The following is a 25,788-nucleotide window of genomic DNA, read 5'->3' as shown; positions in this document are numbered from 1 at the left end:
AACACACTCTGGGGAGGCTATTTCTCCCAACCTTCAATGGGTCCTCCAAGAGCTTGGACAAGGCATGGGTTGAGAAGCTGGATGTTTATTTCCAGTTGAAAAAAATGACAAAAGGAGAGGCAATTAAGATTGCCATGTTTCATCTGAAAGGGGAATCCCACGACTAATGGTTCCACAGATTGACCACGTTGGGGCATGCGAGGGTGACTGCCTATGATGATCTCACCAGGAGGGTGTTGGAGCGGTTTGAGAGGGAGGATCTAGAGGAGTATTTCAGGGAGATGACTAGGCTCAAGCAGACCAAGAGTGAAAAAACCTACATCTCAGAGTTTCTGTGTTTGTCTATGATAGTTTCATACTTGTCAGAGTCTAGGAGGATTTTCATGTTTGTGGATGGGCTAGCAGAGCCATTGTATGGGTTGGTGAGGTCCAACAGGTCCACTACATTGCAGGATACAGTAGGGAGAGCTTGAGATTTATAGGATTCCCTACCCAGGTCAAGGACACCATTACCCCTTAGACAGGGTTTCCAGCATAGGGGAAAGGATATCAGGGCTCCACCACCAAGAGCCAATCAGGGGTGTGGGAAGCTAGATGATGATACCTAGAGATACCTTAGGAGGAGGAAACTGTGCTTCACTTGTCAGGAGCTATGGGCACTGGGCCATAGGTGTGCAGTGGGCAAGGCCAGCTATATCGATGTCTTCTCTAACATCGATGCAGAGGATGAGACCTATTTTGAGATGAGTGGAGAGGACAACACAACACTAGAGGGAGGAAGAGGAGGACCACCACCACCACCACCAATAGGGGGAGTTTCCTTCGCACCTACTGAAGAGGTCCTTGCATCACTGCGACAGGTACCAAAATTCTTGACTATGAGGATTAGAGGCACAATTCATGGGAAATGTGTCTTAGTTTTGGTGGACATTGGGTCTACCCATAAATTCATTGATGCATAGTTGGTTCAGAGGAGCGACATCACAACTGAATAATTCGATGGATTCTTAGTTCTTCTGCCTGGGGACAGAACCATGCAGTGTACTCATTATGTGCGAGCCTTGATAATGACCATGGGGAACTACTCCATGACAAATCATTTCTCTATGGTGGATGTACCAGACACCAACATAGTGTTGGGATTACAGTGGCTCTATACACTTTGTAGAGTCACAACAGACTGACAAAAGTTGGAAATGGAGTTTGTAGGGCCAGATGGAAAGACTGTGTTTCTTCGGGGGATGCACTCATACCCAACATAGACTATTTCGGCCCACAGGATGGAGGATGACTTGAGACATGGAGACAATGAGTGGGCTGTGGAGTTGAGGATCTCAGAGGTTGGGGGAAATCCCAAGCCACCACATCCAGAGGTACATGCTATTCTTGAGAGGTATCCAGTGGTGTTTGGGGACATACCACCAGGTCAACCACTTGATTGAGGGTTTGAGCACACTATTGAGTGCAGGCTGTCATCACCACCCCTTATCGATATACAAAGGCTTATCAAGATGAGATCGAGAGGGCCATCCATGAGCTATTGGCACTTGGGCACATCAGGCCCAGCTCTAGCCCTTTTGCTTCATCAATTGTGCTAGTGAAAAAGAAGGACGGGTCCTTACAGATGTGCATTGATTATAGGGCCCTCAACAAGAAGACGATGCCGAACCGCTATCCCTTTCCCCATATAGATGCATTGATGGACGAGTTGAGGGGGGAGAAGTTATTCTCAAAGATTGATCTGCGTTCGGGGTACCATCAGATCTGGGTGAGGGACTAAGATGTCCCGAAGACAACATTTCAATGCCATTATGGGCACTTTGAGTTCCTGGTTATGCCCTTTGGGCTGACCAATGCACCCGCGACATTCTAGCATGAACCACATGTTTCATGGGAAGTTGAGGAATTTCATGCTGGTGTTCTTTGAAAACATACTGATTTATAGCTAGACGTGGGAAGAGCATTTGCAACACCCTGAGACAGTACTGCGCATTTTAGAGGAGCAACAGTTCTATGCTAAACTGTCCAAGTGTAAGTTTGTCTGACCGAGATGCTCTACCTAGGGCACATCATTAGGAGGATGTTGTACAAGTACATGAGGGTAATATTAGAGCTATCCGGGATTGGCCAGAGCCCCATAATGTGATCGAGCTAAGGGGGTTCGTGTGAATTTGCACTTATTATAGGAAGTTCATGAATGGCTTCTCCCAATTGGCTACACACCTTAGAGACTTGAAGAAGAAGGGGGCTTTCGAGTGGACCACTACAGTGCATGAGGCATCTGACCGCCTCAAGGAGGTCATGAGTAATTGTCTGATGTTGGCACTCCCTGACTTCACTCAACCTTTGGTGTTGTAGTGTGATACACAAAGAGTGGGTATGGGGGTTGTATTGATGCATGGAGGGCACCCCATAGCGTTTGAGAGCAGGAAGCTACTGCCCCATGAGCTACTTTACTCCATCTATGATAAGGAGATGTTGGCCATCATGCATGCGTTGTCCAAGTTTAGGCAGTATTTGGTGGGGAATATATTCAAGGTTAAGACTGATCACAACAACCTCAGGTTCTTTTTGGAGTAGAAACAACTACAGTAGAGGCAACATAAGTGGGTGAGAAAACTATTTGCATATGACTTTGACATCAAGTATTTCAAAGGGAAGCACAATGTAGTTTTTGATGCATTGTCTAGGAGACCAGCCACTTTGTCCTTGATGAGCATTGCCCTCGATTGAAGGGTGTAGTTACTAGTTGAGTACTCCAAGGACAAGTTTTCATGTGAGGTCGTTGATGGGTTGGTGATAGATGATCAGTATTAGGTGATGAATGAGGTGATATACAACTGAGATCAGATTTACTTGGTACCTAGCTCCCCATCGAAGGAGAAGATTCTACAAGAAGCTCATGGTTCAACATTAGTAGGGCATCAGGGGTTCACAAAGACATATCAGGCCATCAGGGAGCGCTTTGCATGGAAGGGCCTCAAGGATGATGTTCTGAGGTATATCCAAGAGTGTGACACATGCCAACGGAACAAGGGAGAGTAGACACACCCTGCTGGTCTATTACAATCGCTTCCCATTCCAGAGGCGAAATGGGAAAGCATATCGATGGATTTCATTACTGGGATGCCCACCATACAGGGAAAAGATTGTATCTATGTAGTTGTGGATTTCTTAACAAAGTACACTCACTTCTTTGCCATTCTAGCCTGGTACTCAGCCTCACAGGTGGCCGAATTTTTTTTCAGGGAGATGTTTCAACTACGTGGTCTCCCAAAGATCATCATCAGTGACCAAGACAACAGGTTTATGGGTCGGTTTTGGCAGGAGTTATTCTGGTTGGTGGGTACTGAGCTCACCCCAAGTACCAGTTACCACCAACAGATAGATGGACAAATGAAGATAGTTAACAAGTGGCTGGAGGGCTACTTGCGTAACTATGTGACAGGGCAACAAAGAGCATGGATACGATGGATGCACTTGGGTGAATATTTCTACAACATCACGCATCACATATCTATAGGTATGTCACTGTTTCGAGCCCTATATGGTTATGATGCATTGTCCTTTGTTGATGTTATGTTTGGAGACAATGGGGCCCCAAGGGCCAAGGACTGGATATAGGAGAGCCAAGATATCTTGAGTGCTCTGAAGGAGAATTTGCAAATGACCCAAAATCAACAGAAGCGTTATGAAGATAGGGGCATAGTTGAGAGGCAGTTTGAATTTGGGGACCTGGTATTCTTGAGGCTCCAACTGTATAGGCAGTCTACGCTCAAGAAGAAGAGGGCTGAGAAACTCAAACCTCGCTTCTATGGGCCTTATCATGTCACTTTAAGGGTGCGGGAGGTAGCATATGAGTTGGAGATACCCCCGGGGAGCGAGGTTCACAAATTTTTTCACGTGTCTTGCCTAAAGAAGGCATTGGGACAACGGGTTACCGTTTCCACAAAGTTACCCCCTATGGACGATGAGGGGAATTTAGTGTTGGAACCAGAGGCTATTTTGGATACCAGAGAGAGTCATCTGCGTAACAGAGTCATCAAGGAGTTTTTGATTCGATGGAGGAATCTACGAGATAAGGATGCCAACTCGGAGGGGGAACAAATGCTGCAACATCCTTCTTTGCAGTTGCTTCAGGACAAACAACATTTTGGCAGGGAGGACTGTGATATTCCTGCTTAGGGTTTCACTAAGGGAATATCGAATTTTGCTCAATTTTGGTGCATTGCATTGTTTAACTTAGGAACAATGGGCCTAGGGGACCCACATTTGATTTTTGGCATGAGGAGCACCCTAACTTTAGTGTTCGAGGAAATATTGCAGCTTTGGTGGAATGTGGGGGCCACCTCAAAGGGATTTTCGGCCCACATGGAGAGTACACTCTCATTGGTGCGAAAAGGGTGAGTGAAAGTTTATATGGGCCCACATGGGCAGCCTTGGAGGCAAGTCGATAAAGGGAAGGAGGGGCCCTCATTTTGGCTATTATCTATCATTTTCATAATTTGTCTTTGACAAGAGCACACTTGAGCAGTGAGCCAAGTCTGCATGTGTTGTTCAACACACTGGGTGTTTCTGAGCGGAAATCCCAACCCTTGCTTCAGTGGACTTCGAGTGCTAGCCCTAGGAGGGAGTTCTTATTTAGCCCAATTTGTACCAACAGTAAGAAATCGATCTAGAGCAGTAGAGAGATCCACAACAATGCATGGATTGCACAATCACTGCTAGAAGCATTTTGGGAGTTTTTGGAGTTAGGGGAGTTTGAGGAGGAAAATTGGTGGGAAGGCTTGGGAAGCCTTCTAACAAGGTTTGCAGGCATTTTGGGGGCATTCAACAAAAGAATTCTCAAGAGGGTTGAATTACCTAGCAGGAGAGCTAGCCAAGCCCAAGAGGGTCAAAATTATAGGGTAAAGCTTTGGCCAAACCCTTCGTTGGTTATTCTGGGTTTCTTAAGTAGAGGCCATAATTAAATTCTCAAAATTGTTTGAGCAGTAGAGAGGGCTATAAAAACAATTCACTTCAGGCAACAACACCATTTCTGGGTATTACAACGCAACACTTGGGCCGAATTGACAGAGCTTGGAGGAGGGTGATTTAGGGATAATTGTGGGTTTTGCTAGCTTGCTAAGAGAAATCCCAAGTGCGCTCATTCCAACACCTTGATTTTACACCTCTTTCCATTAATTAAATGAGTATACAACGCTATTTTGGAAGCAATTTCATGGTCTGATTGTTTGTTCTGGTTTTATGATGTGTTTGTCTATTTTGCTTTGAATATTTACCGTTAATTTTCCCTTAAAGATATTACATTAATTTTTATTTATTTATTTATTATTATTATTATTATTAAAACCAGACACGTTATATGTACAAAATATTAATATAAAAATAATAATTATTTTATACATTTCCTTTCAAGATTTAGTTCGAAGTTAGTTTATATTTTTGCTTTTGTTACAAATAATATGCCTCGACTATAAACCATTGAATCTAAATAGGAGAAAGGAAAAATACACATATATGAAATAATTACAATGAAAAACGAATTCTTAACTTTCTCAAGGCACTTTACATAATAATTTGGATAATACAACCCAATAAAAATGAGTCTCTAACATGTCTCTCACTTATCATATATGATAATTGAAACATACGCTTAACATAACATTGAGGAGCATTAAAGTTTATATAGAAAATTGGGCACAGAAACCTTCAATATCAATGATCTTTTAGTCAAATTGAAATATTTAGCAATGTCATTTGGTTCCATTGAAATGTTTAAATGGGTAATTAATTTTATAAGTTCACACTTAAACATGTCCATGGCAGCTTGAAAATAGATAAAATGCATGTGACTTGAACTATATTATTCACCAAAATATAAAAATGATCCAATTGCTAAGTAATGATTATGTTGTACAAATTCCTTAATAAAATTTCTAAAAACATATTATTAAAAACATATTATTAAAATACCTCTGTAACCTAGTCTAAGAGAAACCATGAAAAAGAAATATTGCCTCAAGTACGACATTCTAAGGTCCTTTGAAATGGTTTGGAAACCATCTTAAAGGATAACTATTGAGAAGAATCATATAGATCCTATGATACTCTCATCATTGATCAAGACTATGAGAGAATCAAGGGGCTACCTCCTCCCTTGGTGCTTAAAGTTACCCTAACTAGAACAAAAACAAAGAGAAAGGATTGATAGATTCAAATCATATAGCTTGGTGATATTTATCTCTAGAAGTTTTAGAAAATTACAAATTATTGCAACATCATCTCACTATTGTGAAGGAGAGAAATTGATGATTTTGCTTGGATACTACCTCATTGGATCTCCTTCAAATATAGTCTCTATATCCCAGACACCTTGTTTCTTGTCTATTGATTTGGAGCCACTGGCATGAGAAACTATGAATATCTCCTTAAAGTTAATATCTAGGCCCTATAAAGAAGAGACATGCTAGGAAATCCCTAAAGTAATCAGTGACCACTGATAGCACCTCCCTTCTAGCTTTTGGATATAAGATGGAGAAATATTGTTATCACCAAAAAGTTGATTGTCAAGGCTAATTTACTAGATGAATCGAAGTACACCATGTAAAGCCAATTTTACCATAGTAAAATTATTTTCACTATGAGAAATTACTTAATAAACCACATTTTTTAGGTAATTTATAGTTAAACCCATGAAGAATAATTAAATAAATCATTATTTATTTGATTTTCTTTTAGGAATAATTAATTAAACCATTGTTCAATTATTGTTCCTTGCAATATTTGACCCAATCATGAAAAAAAAACAAATAAATCATTAATCATCTTATATTTCTCTAAGAATAATTATTAATCACTAATTAATTATTATTCTTTGTTAAATTTGACTAAATCCCTTGAGAATAATTAAATAAATCCTTATTTGTTTATTATTCCTTAGCTAATTCCTTGAGATGATAAATAAATCATTTATTTATTTATTATTTCTACATAAAAGTTTAAATAATTTTTCCCTCCTAAACAAATATAATTAAATATTCCAGGTGGTTATTCTAAGAATAGGATCAATAATATTTTATTATTGCTCATTATTCGAGGATAACTCAATATTTTGTTATAAATAGAAGGGTTTTCCATTCATTATTCACTTTTGATTATTTTCATTGTTGCACTCACTGTTGTAACTCTAATTATTTTCATTGTCGCACACCATATTTTTGCTGGGTTCACATATTATAAAGGAGAGAGACTCTACAACAGCTGAAGACGTTTGAGGATAGCCAAGAACCCATCCCATAGAGGGGGTCCAGTAACATCTATTTGTTCCCTTCAGAGGTGTTATAATAAAATTATTCTTTACATATCTGGTTTCCATTGGATGATTGGAGTTATTACTCTTTCTTTTTGCTGTTTAACTATGATTGTGGCATAGATCCGGACTTTTGAAACTTTTGTTTCTATTAGTTGCTACAGATATACAATGTTTAGCAGCCATCTATATTGTTGAGATTGTTTGTCATCCACAATCTTAAGTGGGTTCTTTTCATACATCTTTGAGAAAAAAACACTACAACAAAATTGGCGACTTCATTGGGTTTATACTTCAGATCCAAAAACCTGGGGGAACTTCGGTTTTCAGCTTAGGGTTTTGTGTTTTTTCAATTCTATTAATGTTTCCTAGTTTTTAACCCTAGATCTGTTAAATTTCTGACTTCCGCAAGCTTTCAGGTCTTTTCCGCGGGTCACAGGAACTAACCGAGACAAAGGCGACACTTTTTTTCCGAGATTTGCTGACCAAAGTCCACGGAGTATAAATCACACTTTTTGGCCCAAAAAGTGAGATCTCGAGGCTAGAATGCACTTATCAGCCCAAAAAGTGCGATCCCTATAGGAAAACAAGTCAGTACCTGCGATTTCTGGGTTTTAGGGTTTTTCTTAGATCTATTTCTAGGTTTTGCAGAGAGTTGTATGTTGGGTTGTCTAATCTGTCTCATCCCTCTTAGGCCTTTATCCACTTTGATTTACTCATCGAAGTCAAATTTAGCCTCCAGTAGGGCTTCTAGTATGCTTCCACCTTTCTAGGAGGAGTTTAGCTGAGTGAGTAGTCTGAGTTTCTGTAGCGCTTTCAGCGACATTTTCTAGATCTTTACCCTTCTATTTCAGATCTGTTAAGATAGGTTGTTACCATCCATAGTTTCACATTTAAAATTGTTCGTCATTTTCCTTAGGGTCCCATCAGTTGCCCTAGGTGTTTCACCCATCTCCCCATCTTTTTGCAACGATTTTTCTCTTTCATTTTTTGATGTTTCTACACCACTTTCCAGTAGCTTAGTGTCACTTGATCCCAGTCACATTGACATTTAGATCTCTTGACCATTTAATTGAATTTTCCATTGGTTTAGCCACCAACCAACGCAGTGTTTGCAAACCCAGTTTGGGTGGGGTTTAGTTAATTGTTATGCTAATCATTTTATGTTATTAATTTCAATTTATTTTCAGCAAGCTTTTTTCCTTTTTACAAACACGATCTAGACTTAATTAGTTAATACACTTTCACACACTTTCAAACACTTGCACACCTTAAGCGAAGGGAACTTGGTTTATAGCGCCAAGCCAAGACTTAACATAATAAATTTATCTCCCCTAATTGAGACAAAGACATGTTGTTGATATCCCTTCACCATTTTCGTATCACATGTGTCCTACCACCATTGCGCCACCATGGAATCTGTTGCGGAGACTATTAGGCCTTCACCCCCAATTTCGGCTTGAGCATATTACCCCTCCCCATTGGGTTCGATTTCATAGCCCTCCAAGTCCCCATACCAACTCTTCTCTTGGTTCTTCCGATTCCTCATCTAATTTGGAGCCTCCTTCACTGCAGATCGTCACCATGTCTAGACCCATAGCTGGTGCGGGAACCCAACCTGGTGTTGGCTCTGGTTCTATCCTGGTGGTCACATCAAGCAGAATAGTCTTAGGGACCATCCCAACAGCCCCCATGCCCCCCTTTATGGCTGGGTTAAGTCTATCAGATTTTAACTAGTTGATAAACGACCCCATACACCATGATGCTGGTTGGCCCTCTATGCCGACTAAGCTTCCCTTCGACATCCCGAAGTTTGAGGGTAATGCTGGAGAGGATCCTACCAACCATGTCTGATCCTTCCACATGTGGTGTTCGTCCAACTCCATAACCAATTATTCCATTTGTCTTCGACTCTTCCAACGCACGCTCACCGGAGACGCTGTAAAATCGTATGTAGACCAACCCTCCACATCTCATTCCATTTTTGCGACGCTTGCTAAATAGTTCCTTTCATATTTCCAGTTACCTCTCCAGTATGACACTGGTACGGACCTATTGACCACATTCTGTCAGTCCTCCACCACTCGCCTTTCCGACCATGTTCAAGATTGGTGTCAAAGGAGGAGCACATGTTGTGCCCTGCCTTTCGAAGACCGTGTCTATCTAGATTGGTTTCTTAGGAGCCTTTTATCTCCCATTGGAAAAGATGTCGCGTCCCATTTTCCTCAAACCGAGGAAGAAGCTCTCCAAACCGCTTTGAGATATGATCTGATTTATGCACAATCCGGTTATGTCTATATCGTCATTCTAGACTTCCCTCGTCCTGGAAGTGCCAATGCAACGGGGGAATCTCATGCCGTCAACGGTATCGTTGGATCCCTTTCACACTCTTCGCCATACACTCAGCAAATGGCTACCTGCAGGGGGGCACCAGTTCCTCCAACAATTATGCCCCTCCTACTAGCAACATGTTTCCAGGATCCCAACCCGTCTACCAAACTGTTGCTCCTCCTTATACACAACCTAGCACTCCAGCCTCTCAAGAATTAGCGCCACAATCTCCCATGCATCCTCAACCCCAACAACCACCACCCCCTGAGAGCCAGGTGTTTGTGTAGCAAAGTGTGACGAATCCCCAAATTAGAAGAAAAAGAATAAGGGGAAGGGTAACAAGGGTAACTAGGGTAAACAAGGTAACCAGCCTAGTGAACCCCAAGGGAACTAGCCTAACACCAACAACCAGCAATAGGGTGACCAGCCCAAGAAGAACAAGGCTATTCATACGAACAAGCCTTGCACATGTTGTGGTGTACATGGCCATTATACACATGAGTGTCCTCTCTTACCCCAGATGCGCCAAATGTGGGAAACTCAAGCATCTTCTAAAGGTTAGCAATCACCTCAGAATCATGTGCCATCTCTACTGAAAATGATCACAAATCCTTTCCCTCAGGAAGGATTTTTTGCTGCTCAACCTCGGTTAGGTCAAGCAACCCATCCCCCCCAACCTTCTGGTCCTGGTGACTACCAGATCCTTATGACGAACTCTGATGAGGTTAACCCCTCCAATACTTTATCTGCTACTGAGTCGAAAACCAAAGTGTCTATTGAGCCTCTTATGACACCAAATGGTCCTTTACAGATCCCTCAACCTAAAGTTGAGGCTATTCCTAAGATCCCAAAGGGACCATTATGCCGTAATGCGACTTCTAATAGAGCTGCTCATACATATAGTATAGTAGACGACTTGCCATAGTCACCTACTACCATGTCGACGCTCGAACTCCTCCAGTCATGCCCATCTCAAAAGAAATATATATTAACTGCCTTGGGTGTAGTAGATCCTTCCGACGATCGCCTGATTGTCTTCCCGGTTGATACATCAGAACATCCCCCATTGCCTTCATCTGTTTCTTTCCAGATACTAGTTAGAGTTCGTAATGCCATCATCTCCCAATGCATTATTGACGAAGGCACATCCACCTATGTGATATCTATTGCTATTTGGAAACAACTTAAGTCACCTGAGTTGTCCCCCTCCACCATCACTTTGCGTTCTTGGGACAGACACTCCTCCCAACCCCTTGGCATGTACCGCAACTATCCAGTGACCCTCACATGTCGACATTGAAGTCATTGATGCCCCTTTGGATTACAACATTCTCTTAGGTCGTAGTTACATATATGCCATGTCAGTCACCACGTCTGCGGTGTTCTGCAAGACGTGATTCCCCCATGAAGGGAAGATCGTTACCATTGATCAGTTGACTTATTACGAGCCGACATCTGTACTTCCCTCGAGTCCATTATCTCATCAATGTCTAACAAATAGTCATCAACTCCTACCACCAGTGTTTCTCCCGGAGTCTATAAAGATTCCTCAATGTTGGGTGCTTTCCCTGTTCCTCCCCCTCCCACCTCAGAGCCTAACTCTATGAGTGTTTGCATGTTACAAGTGTCACAGGCTACCCTTAAGTAGTTCGATACACCCAACCAATAACCAGCTCCTCATCACCCTGATATTGCTCTTTCAGCTGAGCCCTCTAGATCCACCCCCCAGGACCTCCTCTATTTGTGGGTGCCTCTCCTATGTTTCCACTAGGAACTGTTCCTCCAGGTCTCAACCATCAAGGAGATATTCCACTGGGACATTATCCTGCAAGCCATATACCTTTCTTATTCCCCCTTCCGGGAGTATTTTTTGTCCCTGTCATGACTTCGCTGGTCCTTCCTAACATGACACTCGGGATCCCAGTATGGTACATCGATCCCCCTGTGAACATTCCACCCGGTTAGTTAAGGCCTTATCATGCTTTGACCCCGGTTCACCCAGTCCCCATAATCCCTGTCACTGCTTCAGTTCCATCACAACCTCAACAAGAACCAACTCTTGTTGCGAAAGCATCCGGACAGGGGGGTAAAGCTAAGAGGAAAGAACCTAAGGAAAAGGCTCCCCAAGCTTCTCCAACCCCTAAAGCCCCAAATCTGACACCCCTGTGCACTTTGTGTAAAGTTGTTGGGCATGCCACCAACAATATTCTTGAACTTGCTCAACTTAAACCTTTGGTTCATGAAACACTCCCTGAGTCAAATATCCTTGAAGTCCATGTTAACTTACTGGGACCACCTAAGAAACTAAAAACATTGCGCACAAATCACCCTTATGCCTTGTGTGATCATCATGGTTACTATTCACATTGTTTCCCTCGTATCGATGAATTTCGCGACTATCTTGAAGCACTTCGCGAATACAAGGCCACTTGTAGTGGATCATCTACTCCTCTACCCATGGATTTTGGTACCATTAGTCAACCAGAATAGGGGGACATTGGTCCTACCATTGTGATCTCTTCCCTTTATGTCGAGATGATAGACACCACAGGCCATATCCTTTACTTGTCGTCATCCTTGAGTTCCTCGCAAGCAAACCTTTCTGAGGTTTCTGTGCGCGCTTCTATCGAACCCTTTTCGACAAAATCCCAGGTCTCAAAATATGTAGATCCTCCATCTACCAGCTCGTCATCTACCATCCTAGATGATGCGTATGTGAAACTTATTTCTCAGGTTGATGCACCAGGTAATGCCGCCGCATCATGTCGTCAGTCTTCCTCCCGTCCGCCCATCTTCTACTCTAATGAGGACATCATGGAAGTTATGACTACCCCTGATTATCCTTGGGACGATATGCACCATCGTGCATACTTCCTGCCAAAGCAGTTCCATGACCAGTATGCTGTGGAATCAAAAGACTTCATCCACGGTTAAGTCGATTGGTTTTGAAATCCCATACCTACCCTAGATGCTTTCGAAGAAGGGAAAATGGCCAACATCTCTCTTACTATCAAAATTAACATTTCATATAAACCATCGATCGAAGAAAAAATTACCTTGGGGGCACAGTGCACCCTGAAAGAAATTGAAGCTTACACCAAGATCTTCAAAGAATTCCGTGATGTTTTCTCCTGGTCCTACTTTGAGATGCCCAGACTTGATCCCACCATTGTTGAACACCATATTGACACATGGGCTGATGCCACTCCTATCCATCAGAAGTTGAGACCTATCCACCCTTCTCGACATGAGGCCATAAAAGCCGAAATCAATAAGCTCAAGCAACCTGATTTCATCTATCCCATTGAGTATACCACATGGGTATCCAACCCGGTTCCTGTTCTCAAGAAGCAAGGCACCATTCCTGTCTGCACAAATTTTTGTGACCTAAACAAAGCTTGTCCCAAAGAAAACTTTCCCACACCCTTTATTAACCATATCATTTATGAGTGTGTGGGGCACGAGGTTCTATCGTTTATGTATGGATTCTTTGGGTACAACCAGATCAGTATCCATCGTGTTGATCAGTTAAAGACATTGTTCATTAGTCCATAGGGAACCTTTTCATATCGAGTCATGCCATCCGACTTAAAAAATGTTGGAGCCACATTTCAATAGGCCATGTCATACTGCTTTCATGACTTGGTGCACCTTATCCTTGCTTACCTTAATGATCTCACCACTCGTTCTAGGTCTCGAGTGCAACACATTCATGATTTGGGCACCATTTTTCTCTAATGTTGCAAGTATAGCATTCGTCTTAATCCATTGAAATGTGTCTTTTGTGTTCCTACATGGCATCTGTTAGGCTTCATTGTGTCGAAATACGATATCACTCTTGACCCCTTGAAAGTTCAAGCCATTCTTGAACTGCCACCTCCTCGTACCTTGCAATAGTTATAAAGACTTCAAGGCAAAGCCAACTTCCTTCGCAGGTTTGTGCCTGACTATCCGATCACCATGTTCTCAGACTCCTTCGCTCCACCATTCCATTCATTTGGGATGACCATGCTCAATAGTCTTTTGATGCCCTGAAGCATGCTCTCACCTCCGCACCCTTGATCAGTCCCCTTGAATTCACCAAGGAAATCATCTTATACATCTCAACTTTCGCCCATTTAGTCGCTGGGGTCCTTATTCAAGAAGATGAGGATCAAAATGAGCATGTTATATATTATGTCAGTGAAAACTTAGTAGGTCCCCTTGTGAACTACTCCCATGAAGAGAAGCTGGCACTGGCTGTTGTGTTCTTCATCCTAAAGCTATGTCACTATATCCTCACATGTACCTCGAGGGTCGTAACAAACTCCAACCCCATGAACTTCCTATTGAGTCGACGGATCATCAATGGGAAGTATGCATGTTGGATCATCATCATCTAGGAATTCGATCTCAATTTTGTTACGCCTAAAAGAAAGAAAGGTTTGGTCCTCACCAAACTCATTTATGAATTACCCACTAGTGCATGTGATCCGTCGGTTAATGATGAGCTCCTGGATAAACACTTGTTCGTCATCACTTCAAACGGTTCTTAGTACAAAGATATTCTCACATATTTGCCAACCCAAAAGTTCGCTCCCCATCTTACCCGTGATGATCGACAACAGATTCGATACTAGGCCCCTTGCTACCTCCTCATCGATGACGACCTTTATCACCGCGGTGTGGATTCTATCCTCTATCATTGTCTCACCCATCTTGAAGTAGAGCAAGTGATAAATTCCTATCACAGTGACACTTGTGGTCATCACCTCTCTGGTATGGCCACTGCTTAGAAAGTCATGCACGCTGGTTACTTTTGGCCTTATCTCTTCAATGATTACATTGAGGCAGTCAAACACTGCCCCAATTGTCAACATTTTCCCCCAAAGGCAAGAGCCCCACCAGATCCCCTCCATCCTATCATCACTGCTGGTCCTTTCTGTAAATGGGTCATTGAATTTAAGGAGTGTCGACCATCATCTGTTAATAACCATACGTATATTATCGTGGCGGTAATTTATTTTACCAAATGGGTTGAGGCCATGCCAATGTTAAATAACACAGTGGCTACAACAACCCTTTTCTTTTTTAACCATGTTATCGCTCGATTTGGGGTTCTGAAACAATTGGTCTCTGACCATGGCCGAAATTTTGAAGATGAGGTATGGCGTGAACTATCCTCACTGTTGGGCTTCCAGCACCAATACTCATCGTCTTATTACCCCCAAGGTAATGGACAAGTTGAAGTAGTCAACAAGATTCTCAAGACGATGCTTCAGTGGACGGTGAATAAACACAAGACCAATTGACACCTTATGCTCTTCCCAAATTTGTGGACCTATAGAACTTCTGTTAAAACTACCACCGGGTTTACTCCTTTCTGCCTTGTCTTTGGCGAGGAGGTAGTCTTACTAATTGAGTGTGAGATCCCTTGCCTCGACCTAGCTGTCGAACTTCTCCCTCAACCATTAGAACAAAGACTTGTCATGCTCGAATGCGCCTTTGAAGATTGTCAGGTTTCTTTTCAAACCATTGAAGCAACCAAAAAATGCAACAAAGCTCAATATGACCGAAAATTAAACCCTCGTGCCTTTCACGAAGGTGATCTTGTTCTGGTGTATGATTAGGCCCATGATACCTTGGGACATGGGAAGTTCGAATCATTATGTCTAGGACCTTACATCATTCACAAGGACTTAGGTAAGGGGGCATATCTCCTAGAGGATTTCGAAGGCCAACTCCTTCCCAATCCTCATAATGCACTCTACCTCAAGAAATTTTACCCATAGCATTTCCCATTGATTTGCGCGTATTTATTTATGTCATGCATTTAGGTAGGTTGCATCACTTCATTCGATGATTTGACGCTTCACTAGTTAACCATTTTTCCAACAAAGGTCACTTCGTCACCTCTCAAAATCGAACTTTGTCTTAATACTTGTCATACCATATGTCGACTTTCATCATGAGTAACCATCATTTACTCATGTTTTGATGGTCCCCACTAGGCCTAGTCTGTGTGGCAGCATCATTGAGTCACCCTTGTTCAGAGCATCCATGATGAGTGACCCTTGCATTTTTGGAGTCTAGTTCATGTCCCATCATATCATGTCACAATATTCCATCCATATTTGCATACCGTTCATCCTGTGTTGCCCATTTTGGCCTCCAGTCATACTATCCCCATCCCCTCTAGAGGTCAGTTAGTCGCTGCCAGGTCAACCATGCACTTTATGCTCCAACAAGGGAAGTCATCTATTTGTCCCTCAGTCCCACTTTTCCCCATTATCCTTGGTGTCAGTCCATCAGTCACGTTACTATTTTTCCCTCGTGCTTTAGTTGAGGATCCTCATTGCGTCATTTATCGCAGACCCTATTCTATCGACATTAGCTCATTTATTCCATAAGAATAACCTAGAGGGCAGTGTATCTCGGTTCCAGCTTCCATTCTTGTTCGACACATTAGATCGAGCAGAGGGTCTCATTATTGCCCTTTGACTTGGTCGTTTCATTTTCGTGATCCATACAATTGATGGTCCAGTGATGCAACAAATTGTACCAGTGATTCCCGGGTGTGTGTGAGATGTTTCAGACCTCACAAGGGGGTGACCCTTCATGTAGCCCCCCACATGCCTGAATACATACCTACTATGCTACAAACTTAGACGCAGTTCCGTAGAGTTGATGGGTTCGGTTCCTACTGATCACAGTTATCATAGCATGCACGTCTCCTCCAGATGATCCATTCAATTTTGCAGAGCCCTTCCTTGTTCAACAGGGCTTCTCCGGTTGTTCTACCCTCCCTCCCACCCATTTTTTAAGGGAAGGAGCTTTGTATCTCATGTACTAAGATATTATTGTATTCAGTGATGGCTCATGTTTTTCCAGGTGCATTATGTATATGGGACACATTGTATTATTTTTTGGCTCTATTATGCCAGCATATCATGTACCGTTCAACATATACTTCATTGCTCAATTTTATATTTCTGGGTGAACCATTATTTTTGTACTAAGTTATCTTAGCGGGTATGGGTATGCCTCACTCGCCTCACTGAGGTCCGGTACCACAACATAAAAAGGAGACTTGCATTAGTCTCGCCCCCTCTGTCCCTATCCTCTTTCAATTAAGCTTCATTGGTCTCTCTCTCTCTGACTCCCCTGTGTTGTCTAGTGATTGTGTCTTTACAACATACTTCGGTCATACGTTTTTCTCCTAACACTCGTACATTAAGGGGTAATCTGTTATCACCAAAAAATTGATCGTCTAGCCTAAGTTACTAGATGGATCGAAGTACACCCTATAAAGCCAATTTTACCATAATAAAATTTTTTTCACTGTGAGAAATTACTTAATAAACCACATTTTTTAAGTAATTTATAGTTAAACCCATGAAGAATAATTAGATAAATCATTATTTATTGGATTTTCTTCTAGGAATAATTAATTAAACCATTGTTCAATTATTATTCCTTGTCATATTTGACTCAATCATGAAAAATAAACAGATAAATCATTAGTTATCGTATTTTTCTCTCCGAATAGTTAATTAATCACTAATTAATTATTATTCTTTGTCAAATTTGACTAAATCCATTAGGAATAATTAAATAAATCCTTATTTGTTTATTATTACTTAACTAATTCCTTGAGATGATAAATAAATCATTTATTTATTTATTAATAAAAGTTTAAATACTTTTTCCCTCCTAAACAAATATAATAAAATATTCCAGGTGGTTATTCCAAAAATGGGATCAATAATATTTTATTATTGCTCATTATTCAAGGATAACTCAATATTTTGTTATAAATAGAAGGGTTTTTCATTCATTATTCACTTTTGATTATTTTCATTGTTGAACTCACTGTTGTAACTCTGAATATTTTCATTGTCGCACACCATATTTTTGTTGGGTTCACATATTATAGAGGAGAGAGACTCTACAAAAGCTAAAAACGTTTGAGGACAGCCAAGAACCCATCCCATAGAGGGGGACCAGTAACATCTATTTGTTCCCTTCACAAGTGTTATAATAAAATTATTCTTTACATATCTGGTTTCCATTGGATGATTGGAGTTGTTACTCTTTCTTTTTGATGTTTAACTATGATTGTGGCATAGATCCAGACTTTGGCAGGTTTGGTTTCTATGAGTTGCTGCAGATCTACAATGTTTAGCATCCATTTATATTGATGAGATTGCTTGTCATCCACAATCTTAAGTGGGTTATTTTCGTACATCTTTGAGAAGAAAACACTACAACAAATATGTTGGAGCTTTGATGTAAACAGGAAAAGGCTAATTATCAACAAACATCTCCCTAGAAGGTAGTAACTAGATAGGAGAGGAATATAAAACCTTAAGATCCATTTCCTCTCTTTGAGAAACAATGAATCTTCCTTAGCAACAACACAAGGTTATACCATATCCTCCACTTCAGTCTCAATCTTAATATATGAATCTAGTGCACATATAATAGACAATTACTTATCCACACTAAAATTTAGACCTAGATTCATGTAATTGGATCCAAAAGGTCCAATATCTTATTGATCTAGAGAGAGAGGAGAACATTGGGACATTTCCTCTTATTATTTATCTTAACTTTATAAAAAATTTCCCAGACCAAATGACCATGAATCTTACAAAAATGACATCCAAATGGAAACTTTTCATATTCCAAGATTTGATATCATTACTCACCTTCACATTCAAACACAATCTCTTTGGAAGCTCACTTATTAGCAATCTCTTAACTAGGATTCTTGGGATTCCTTACTAATCTATGGTTTTTGAGGAAACATGTTGAAAAGTCCCAATCATATTCCCTATCAACTTTAAAATATTAGAGAAATGAAAGAAAAAATATAAAACATCAAAGAAATAAAACCAACCTAAATGATGAAAATACTAAAGCCATTTGTCAAATATTAAATCTCAATCATATGTACTATAAAAAAGAGAAAAGTAAAAACTATGTCATAAAAGGGAAACCTTGACTTTTCCTTTAGCTATTACTACTCACAAAAAGACGATCCAATCAACCATATTTTAGGTAATAGGAATAAGGCCATGAAAATACCTTATCAAGATTCACATGAAAAAATCCTTTAAATATTTGGTTATCAAATATTATTAGTTTAGAATCTAAACTGATCCATCCTAACAAATTAATGCAACTTAAAAACTTTTTTGAAGCAACTACCATAAACCTAAACCATGGCCTTTATCACCCTAATCCATTCCCCGACACACATATAAATTTATTAATAAATATATTCACTCTTCATCAATAATTGGTTATTTCATGTATTTGCCCCTCAACACAGCCTTAAAATTAGGAAATCTAACAAACTATAATTTTTAATATTTTTTTCTACTATACATAGTAAAATGTGGCACCAATAATTAATCACACACTTTTCTCTTTAATGTTGCTTCCGTTTTAGAATGCATTCCAATAATTAATCACTCATGCGGCACCAATAATTAATCACTCACTTTTCCTTTTAATGTTACTTCCGTTTTAGAATGCATTCCAAATTGCAAGTATGTTATTATATTTTAACTTCACTCTTAAACAAAAGTTTCATCTTTCTCTTTACCTCTAAAATTCGTCTTAAACCTTCTTAATGTATAATTTAACTACTAATTAAATAAACATTATAGTAAAATGTGGCACCAATAATGGATCACTCTGCACTTTTTCCTTTAATTTTGCCTCCGTTTTAGAATGCATTCCAAATTACAAGTGCGTTATTATATTTTAACCTCACTCTTAAACAAGTTTCATCTTTCTCTTTGCCTCTAAAATTGCTTTTAAACCTTCTTAATTTATAATTTTATAATTAATTAAATAAACATTTTTACTTACACCAATAATTGATAATCTTATTAAAAGATTTTTTTAATCAAATTAAAATAATAATAATAATCAAATACACCGAGAAAACCTCATGACTCACTCCAAAGTAAATTTAGAATCTCTGCTGAATTTACAATTTTATTTATTTACATCAAACAACTAATCACCTTAAGCCTTAGCCTTTGACTCTAAAATTCATAAACAATTTAGAATATCTTTTAATTTATTATTGTTTTGAAATGCACTTTATTACTTGTACTTGAGTAGAGGAGATGTGTCATGTATATACTTGTGTCTTCTACATAGGTGAAAATGATAAAAGAAAATGACATTCAACTTCTAACGTAAAAATAATCCATTTAAAAAATAAATTCGTATTGATTCATTTATGTCAGGTATATACTTGTGTCTTCTACATAGGTGAAAATGATAAAAAAAAATGACATTCAACTTTTAACGTAAAAATAATCCATTTAAAAGATAAATTCATATTGATTCATTTAGTTTAGATCTTTTAAGTGTGTAATGCGTATACGTAATTATTTTGATTTTTTAAGTGTGTAATGCGTATACGTAATTATTTTGATTTTTTAAGTGTGTAATTATACGTAATTATTTTGATTTTTTATTTATATAGATGAAAAAAAATGACATTCAACTTTTAACGTAAAATAATCCATTTAAAAGATAAATTCATATGATTTCAATTATTTTAGATTTTTTAAGTGTAAAAGGTTTATATGTGATTATTTTGATTTTCTTTCTATTCCATTTAAAAGATAAATTCATATGATTTCAATTATTTTAGATCTTTTAAGTGTAAAAGGTTTATATGTGATTATTTTGATTTTTTATTTATTGAATGTATAAGTTAAAATGGATTTATGAGGTCTAAGGATAGTGATCAGGTATTTTGTAAAGACACTTTTTGATGTGAAGTCACGTTCAATTCCCTATTCAATTTCCCATTCCGATCAGGGTGATATATTGGACATAATGAAGATATAGTCCTCCTAAACTTACAAAGAATTGAATTGTATATTGTCAATTACATAATTTATCTAACCCTAATACTTATATAAAGTGAAAATATCTTCTATTACAATGTAATTAATTTTTTTGAACTATGTCATCACTTACCCTAAAAATTTAGCACCTATAAACTCTTTAAATAAATTCGTCAACAATTCAATTAAATATAATTTATATTATACTCATCATTTCCTTCAGGTTTATTTTCATAAACACATACATTAAGGTAAATTGGTTGAATCTCCTCTACTCATGTGCACCTTTATGATCGTTGTTGTAGTATAATATTAGATGGTTAATGATAATTACTTTGTAATTCCCCATACTAGGTTTGCATTATGTGGTTCTTATAGGTAATGACAATATCGTTGTTGTATAATATTAGATGGTTAATGATAATTAATTTGTAATTCCCTATACTAAGTTTGCATTATGCAGTTCTAACAATGCTAATTTGATTATAGGTAATGACAATATCTCCATCACACATGTCTTGACATACCAGGACTAATTTGATGCGAGAAAACACATGATTATGGTAGAACCATGTGTACCTTGTTTCAAAATATATGAGTGATGATCAATTTAAAATTTCTCTAATTTAAATGTACTCTGAGTAAATTTCTCTAATTTTAAATGTACTCTGAGTCGGTGTTCTTTGTGTTCTGGTGATGTTCAAATTTTTACATTTGGTAATTGCTGGTTGAAAGAAGAGAAACAGATAATACCCACAAATTCACAAATAATTATCAACAAAAGAGAAATTGAATTTAACTTACAAATCTCCTATTTCTCCAAACATGGAATCAAAGCTATGGTTGGAAACTTGAAGATCACACTGTTGACATTTGGATTCTTAAGAGATCTCTCTCTAGGGAAGAATTCGTATGGTCTCTCTGTGGGAGAAATTTCGATGAAGATTTCTGAGGAAAATAAAACGGAAATGTGGTTCTTTCTGGATGAATCTCTGCGGTAAAGTTTGTATGATATAGCTTGTATAATCTCTGTGACTCTTCCTGTGGCTTTGATATACAATGGAACACATAACAGTGGGATGGCATAGAGGCACAGTGACGTCACCTGTGAATTAATATTTTGGAAAATTGAGATCGTAATTTATGTCCACAACTGGGATATTGGTTCGCAAAAATGTTTAAAGTCGTCAAATCGCATCGCATTGCATTGCAGAGACATGATCTTTTGCATATGGTGGCTCGTTATTCGAATTACTTGACAGTCTCACTATGTTGTAAATAGTAGATCATATAGACCCTGGTTGGCTATGTATTGACATCGCAATTCTATATAAGAACATGATAAGCATCACTCTAAGGTATCTATAAGGTATATAAGGTATAAATAAGAACATAGAAGTATTTTTATATAAGAATATAATAAGTATTATTATAAGGTACAAATAAAGACATTTATCCAGAGTAAATATTATCAATCAACCAATGAAGATGAGATAATGATGAAGGTCATTTTAAGGAATTATAAGAAGAATGGGAACATTATATTATAGTGGTAACAAACCCATAATTACCTATACTATGGGAATAAAGAAGATAAAAATGAAATTTGGGAAGATTTTGCAAGAGGAAAAAGGGAAAATTCCTTACCATAAAGGTAGTATTTTCATGGTAAGTCCAAGATTAGTGAGAGTAGAGCATGGTGCTAATATAAATAACAAGAATATAAAATTTTAGGATTGGATTAGCTAATTAAAGCTCAAACTGTTCTTTAAGGTGTATAACAAAATGTGAAGGAAACTGTGAAAATGTAATAATGTCTAGGGCTAATTTACGTGATATTACCAAGGGGTATTTGTTTCAAGTGACAAGTTATCTTAAGGATATGATGAGTGGATTGAGCATCATGATAGGTAAGGGTCATAGTGATGACCTATATAATTTAAAAGTGTCAGGATAGAGAGTTGTGAACACTTATAATTGGTGATAAAATGCGAAAATGTTTAAAGGTTTAGATGATTAAGGATAGCAATTGTCTACCTTTTCGCAAAGGAAATAGACTATGAATATTAATGAGAAAACCATCGCAAGAAGTGTTAGAAGGAAGGTCGATGAATATTATATAACAAGGCATTGAGAAGAATTATGCACAATGACAAAAGAAGCATATTAACTAATAGGGGTTGAATTTAACTAATCTGCTCTTATTATTTCATGAGTGGATTGATGATATACTGATACTTCATATAAAACAAATTATCAAGTTTGTGCCTTTAGTATTGAAATAAATGATTGCCAAGTACACCAAGCATTTAAAATTTTTTGTGGACAATAATGGTAGCTATGGTTTCATGCTTCAGATTCTAAAATAAAGGATATTATCTCACAAGACAAAGGTGAAGGAGAAGACGATTTTGTTGATTTCTAGGTATTCATAACACATGCCATGGTTAAGCGAGAGAAGATAACTGGAAGTGGATGCACGTCCAAACCCCCTGCAACTAAACCCTAGACGCAATGCTCCATGAACACCCTCAAGGGGGGATCGACCCCCCAGCCTTCGGCCCCTTTGTATTCGGCAGCCTCCCTCCTGCGCCCGCCATTACCTCATCAGGCTCCCGATCCAGGGACAAAGGCAAAGCTCTGGTGGCAAACTACACCTCGAAAGCCAATGGATCTTCGGCTGAGAGAAGCGTCCCCAGCCAAAACGGGACAACAGGCTCATCCCCCTGCAAACCGTTATCGGAGGAAACACCCTCATTAATCATCGAAGACCCCTGGATCGAAGAATACAGAGATCACATGTGCAAACATGCCCTAATCTGTCGTTTCATGGGAGTGCGACTTAATGAAAAAGCTCTCTGCTGGTGGATAAACCAGAAATGGAAGCCCAAAGGGAACTATGAACTTCAGTTAGGAGCAAGGAATTTTTTCACGGTCATCTTCGCCCACAGGGAAGACAGAGATCACACTTTCGAAGGAGGCCCATACTTCTACAACTCGGCAGGACTCTACATGACGTACTGGAAGCCCAACTTTGTCCCAGAGCAGGAAGATTTCAAAAAAGTTCCAGTTTGGCTCAGACTCTACTCCTTGCCTGTGGATTATTGGAATAAGCGGATCCTGGAAGCCATTGGGAACAAGCTGGGCATCTTCGTCAAAACTTCAGATCTCACATCTCAAGGTAAATACACTGCCTATGCTAGAATCTGCGTTTATATGGATGTCTTAGGACCCCTCCCAGGTCATATTGCTCTGATCCACAAAGGAATTCATTGGAAGCAGTCCATCGACTATGAAAACATCCCTTTTAGATGCAGGAAATGCCGACAGCATGAACATCTTAGTCATGGGTGCCCCCTGAATCAACCCCCAACTCATCCCCAAGCAGACAAAGCGGACAACCCGCCCCCAGATTTCATCCCTGTTTCCAGGAAAAATAAAAAGCAGAAAGGAAAAAATCCTCTGAAACACTCCTCCAACCCAACCCCCACCCAGCTGAATAGCTTTGAAGTTCTGGGAAATCTTGATCCAATCGAAAACCCTCTAGAATCCCATGCCCCCCGAACTCAAGATCCACCCAGGTAGTCTCAATCATCAAGCCCTTCAATCATTCCATCTAAAACCCTGACCAACCCCAAACCGAGACACAGCTTCAAATCCCGCAGCCCAACCCCAGTCCAGTAATACAAGCCACGATCCTCTGCATGCCCCTCCCTGCATAGAAACTCATCTAGATCGGTTGCCCTCAACTGCTCCTATCAATCCCCTGGAAGAAATCCTGGGTGACCTGGATCTCCAAGAGGTCAACGAGCAATGGTCCAAATAGGGAGTGAGTGCCATTCCTGAGGAACACTTGGAAAAAATTGAAATGGCATACTTGCAGTTAGAATATCTCAACCAGAATGCAGCCAAAAAGAAATGGGGAAACATCAGCCAAACAAGCATCCAAACCAACCTAGACCTGGACCAATACAGGCCGAAAGGTCCAGGAAGAAAACAGGGGAGAAAATCGACAAAGCAACAAATACAAGAACTCGGAAGGCGCCTAATCAATGAAGGAAAAATAAGGGCTCTGGTCCTATCCACACCGAATATTTCTCAATGAAGATAACAACATGGAATATCAGAGGGCTAAATGGCACCTCCAAAAGACGAATCCTCAAAAATTGTCTTTTCACGTAATCTCCAGACCTTGTCTTACTACAAGAATCCAAATGCTCATCCAACAACATAGAGATGCTTAAGAAACTCTTTGCAAAAGGCTATCAATGCACAAGCACAGAAGCCATTGGGCAAGCAGGAGGGCTACTAATGTTTTGGAACAAAAACAAGCTTTTTATGCAGAATGCTCTGTCCACTCAGCATTCGCTATCAATCATCTTCAACATGCCAGACTCACAACAAACGATATGCATCACCAATGTGTATGGACCTCAGCAAATTCAAGAGAAGTTCAAGATGCTGGAAGACTTGAACGAAATCATACAACACCATGGCGCCAACCACTGGATCCTAGGTGGTGATTTCAACATGATCACCAACCTAGCGGAGAAGAAAGGAGGCCTAAGAAGACTGGATAAAGATGCGGAAGCTTTCAGTACCTTCATAGCTGCATCTAAACTCATTGATGTTCCCACAGTCAATGGACTACACACTTGGAACAATAAGAAAGGGGGAAATAGGCAAGTTGCATCAAGGCTTGACAGGTTCCTCATATCGGAATCCATCATGCTCCAGAATCTAGACATGGAAGCCAACATTCTACCCATTGGGGGATCAGATCACTGGCTAGTATAGATGCACTTTACCAATATGAACAAGCCTCAAAACAGGCCTTTCAGGTTCGAAGGCTTCTGGATAGATCATCCAACCTTCATGCAAAATATACAGAGCTGGTGGACCCAAACCTCTGTAAAGAGTAATAACATTATGTAAATCTTCCAGCAAAAGCTCAAGATCATAAAGGCCAAGCTCAAATGCTAGAACAAGAACACATTTGGTAACATTTTTCAAGCCAAAAAAGAGCTCGAGGAAAAAATGGCGGGCCTCCAACAAACAATGATCAAGGACGGGCCTAATGAGGAAAGGTTAGCTCAGGAATCAAACCTTCAAAAGCAATGGGAAGATAGGCTAAGACAAGAAGAGCTGCTATGGAAACAAAAATCAAGGGTGCAGTGGCTAAAACATGGGGAACGTAACACAAGCTTCTTCCATAAATCAACCATTCAGCACAGAGCCAACAACCGTATTCTATCCCTCAAAAAAGCTGATGGTGCTAAGGTCTCA

General features: G+C 39.5%; 2 protein-coding genes across 2 annotated transcripts; both read left to right on the top strand.

Moving 5' to 3' along the window:
* Positions 1-3,666: 3,666 nt before the first annotated feature.
* LOC149263237 (uncharacterized) lies at positions 3,667-4,185 on the top strand. The gene has a single exon (XM_089387030.1). The coding sequence runs from the start codon at positions 3,667-3,669 to the stop codon at positions 4,183-4,185; it is 519 nt and encodes a 172-aa protein (XP_089243156.1).
* Positions 4,186-24,738: 20,553 nt separating this feature from the next.
* On the top strand, positions 24,739-25,299 carry LOC149263236 (uncharacterized). The gene has a single exon (XM_089387028.1). It carries the CDS (start codon positions 24,739-24,741, stop codon positions 25,297-25,299), a length of 561 nt encoding a protein of 186 aa, XP_089243154.1.
* The last annotated feature ends 489 nt before the right edge of the window (positions 25,300-25,788 follow it).

The sequence above is a fragment of the Pinus tabuliformis genome, chromosome 6 (assembly GCF_031772625.1).
Source record: "Pinus tabuliformis cultivar Carrire ecotype Pingquan chromosome 6, CPIR1, whole genome shotgun sequence".
NCBI lineage: Eukaryota > Viridiplantae > Streptophyta > Pinopsida > Pinales > Pinaceae > Pinus > Pinus tabuliformis.
The sequence above is the reverse complement of the archived record's forward strand: the minus strand, read 5'-3'. Positions and strand labels throughout refer to the sequence as shown.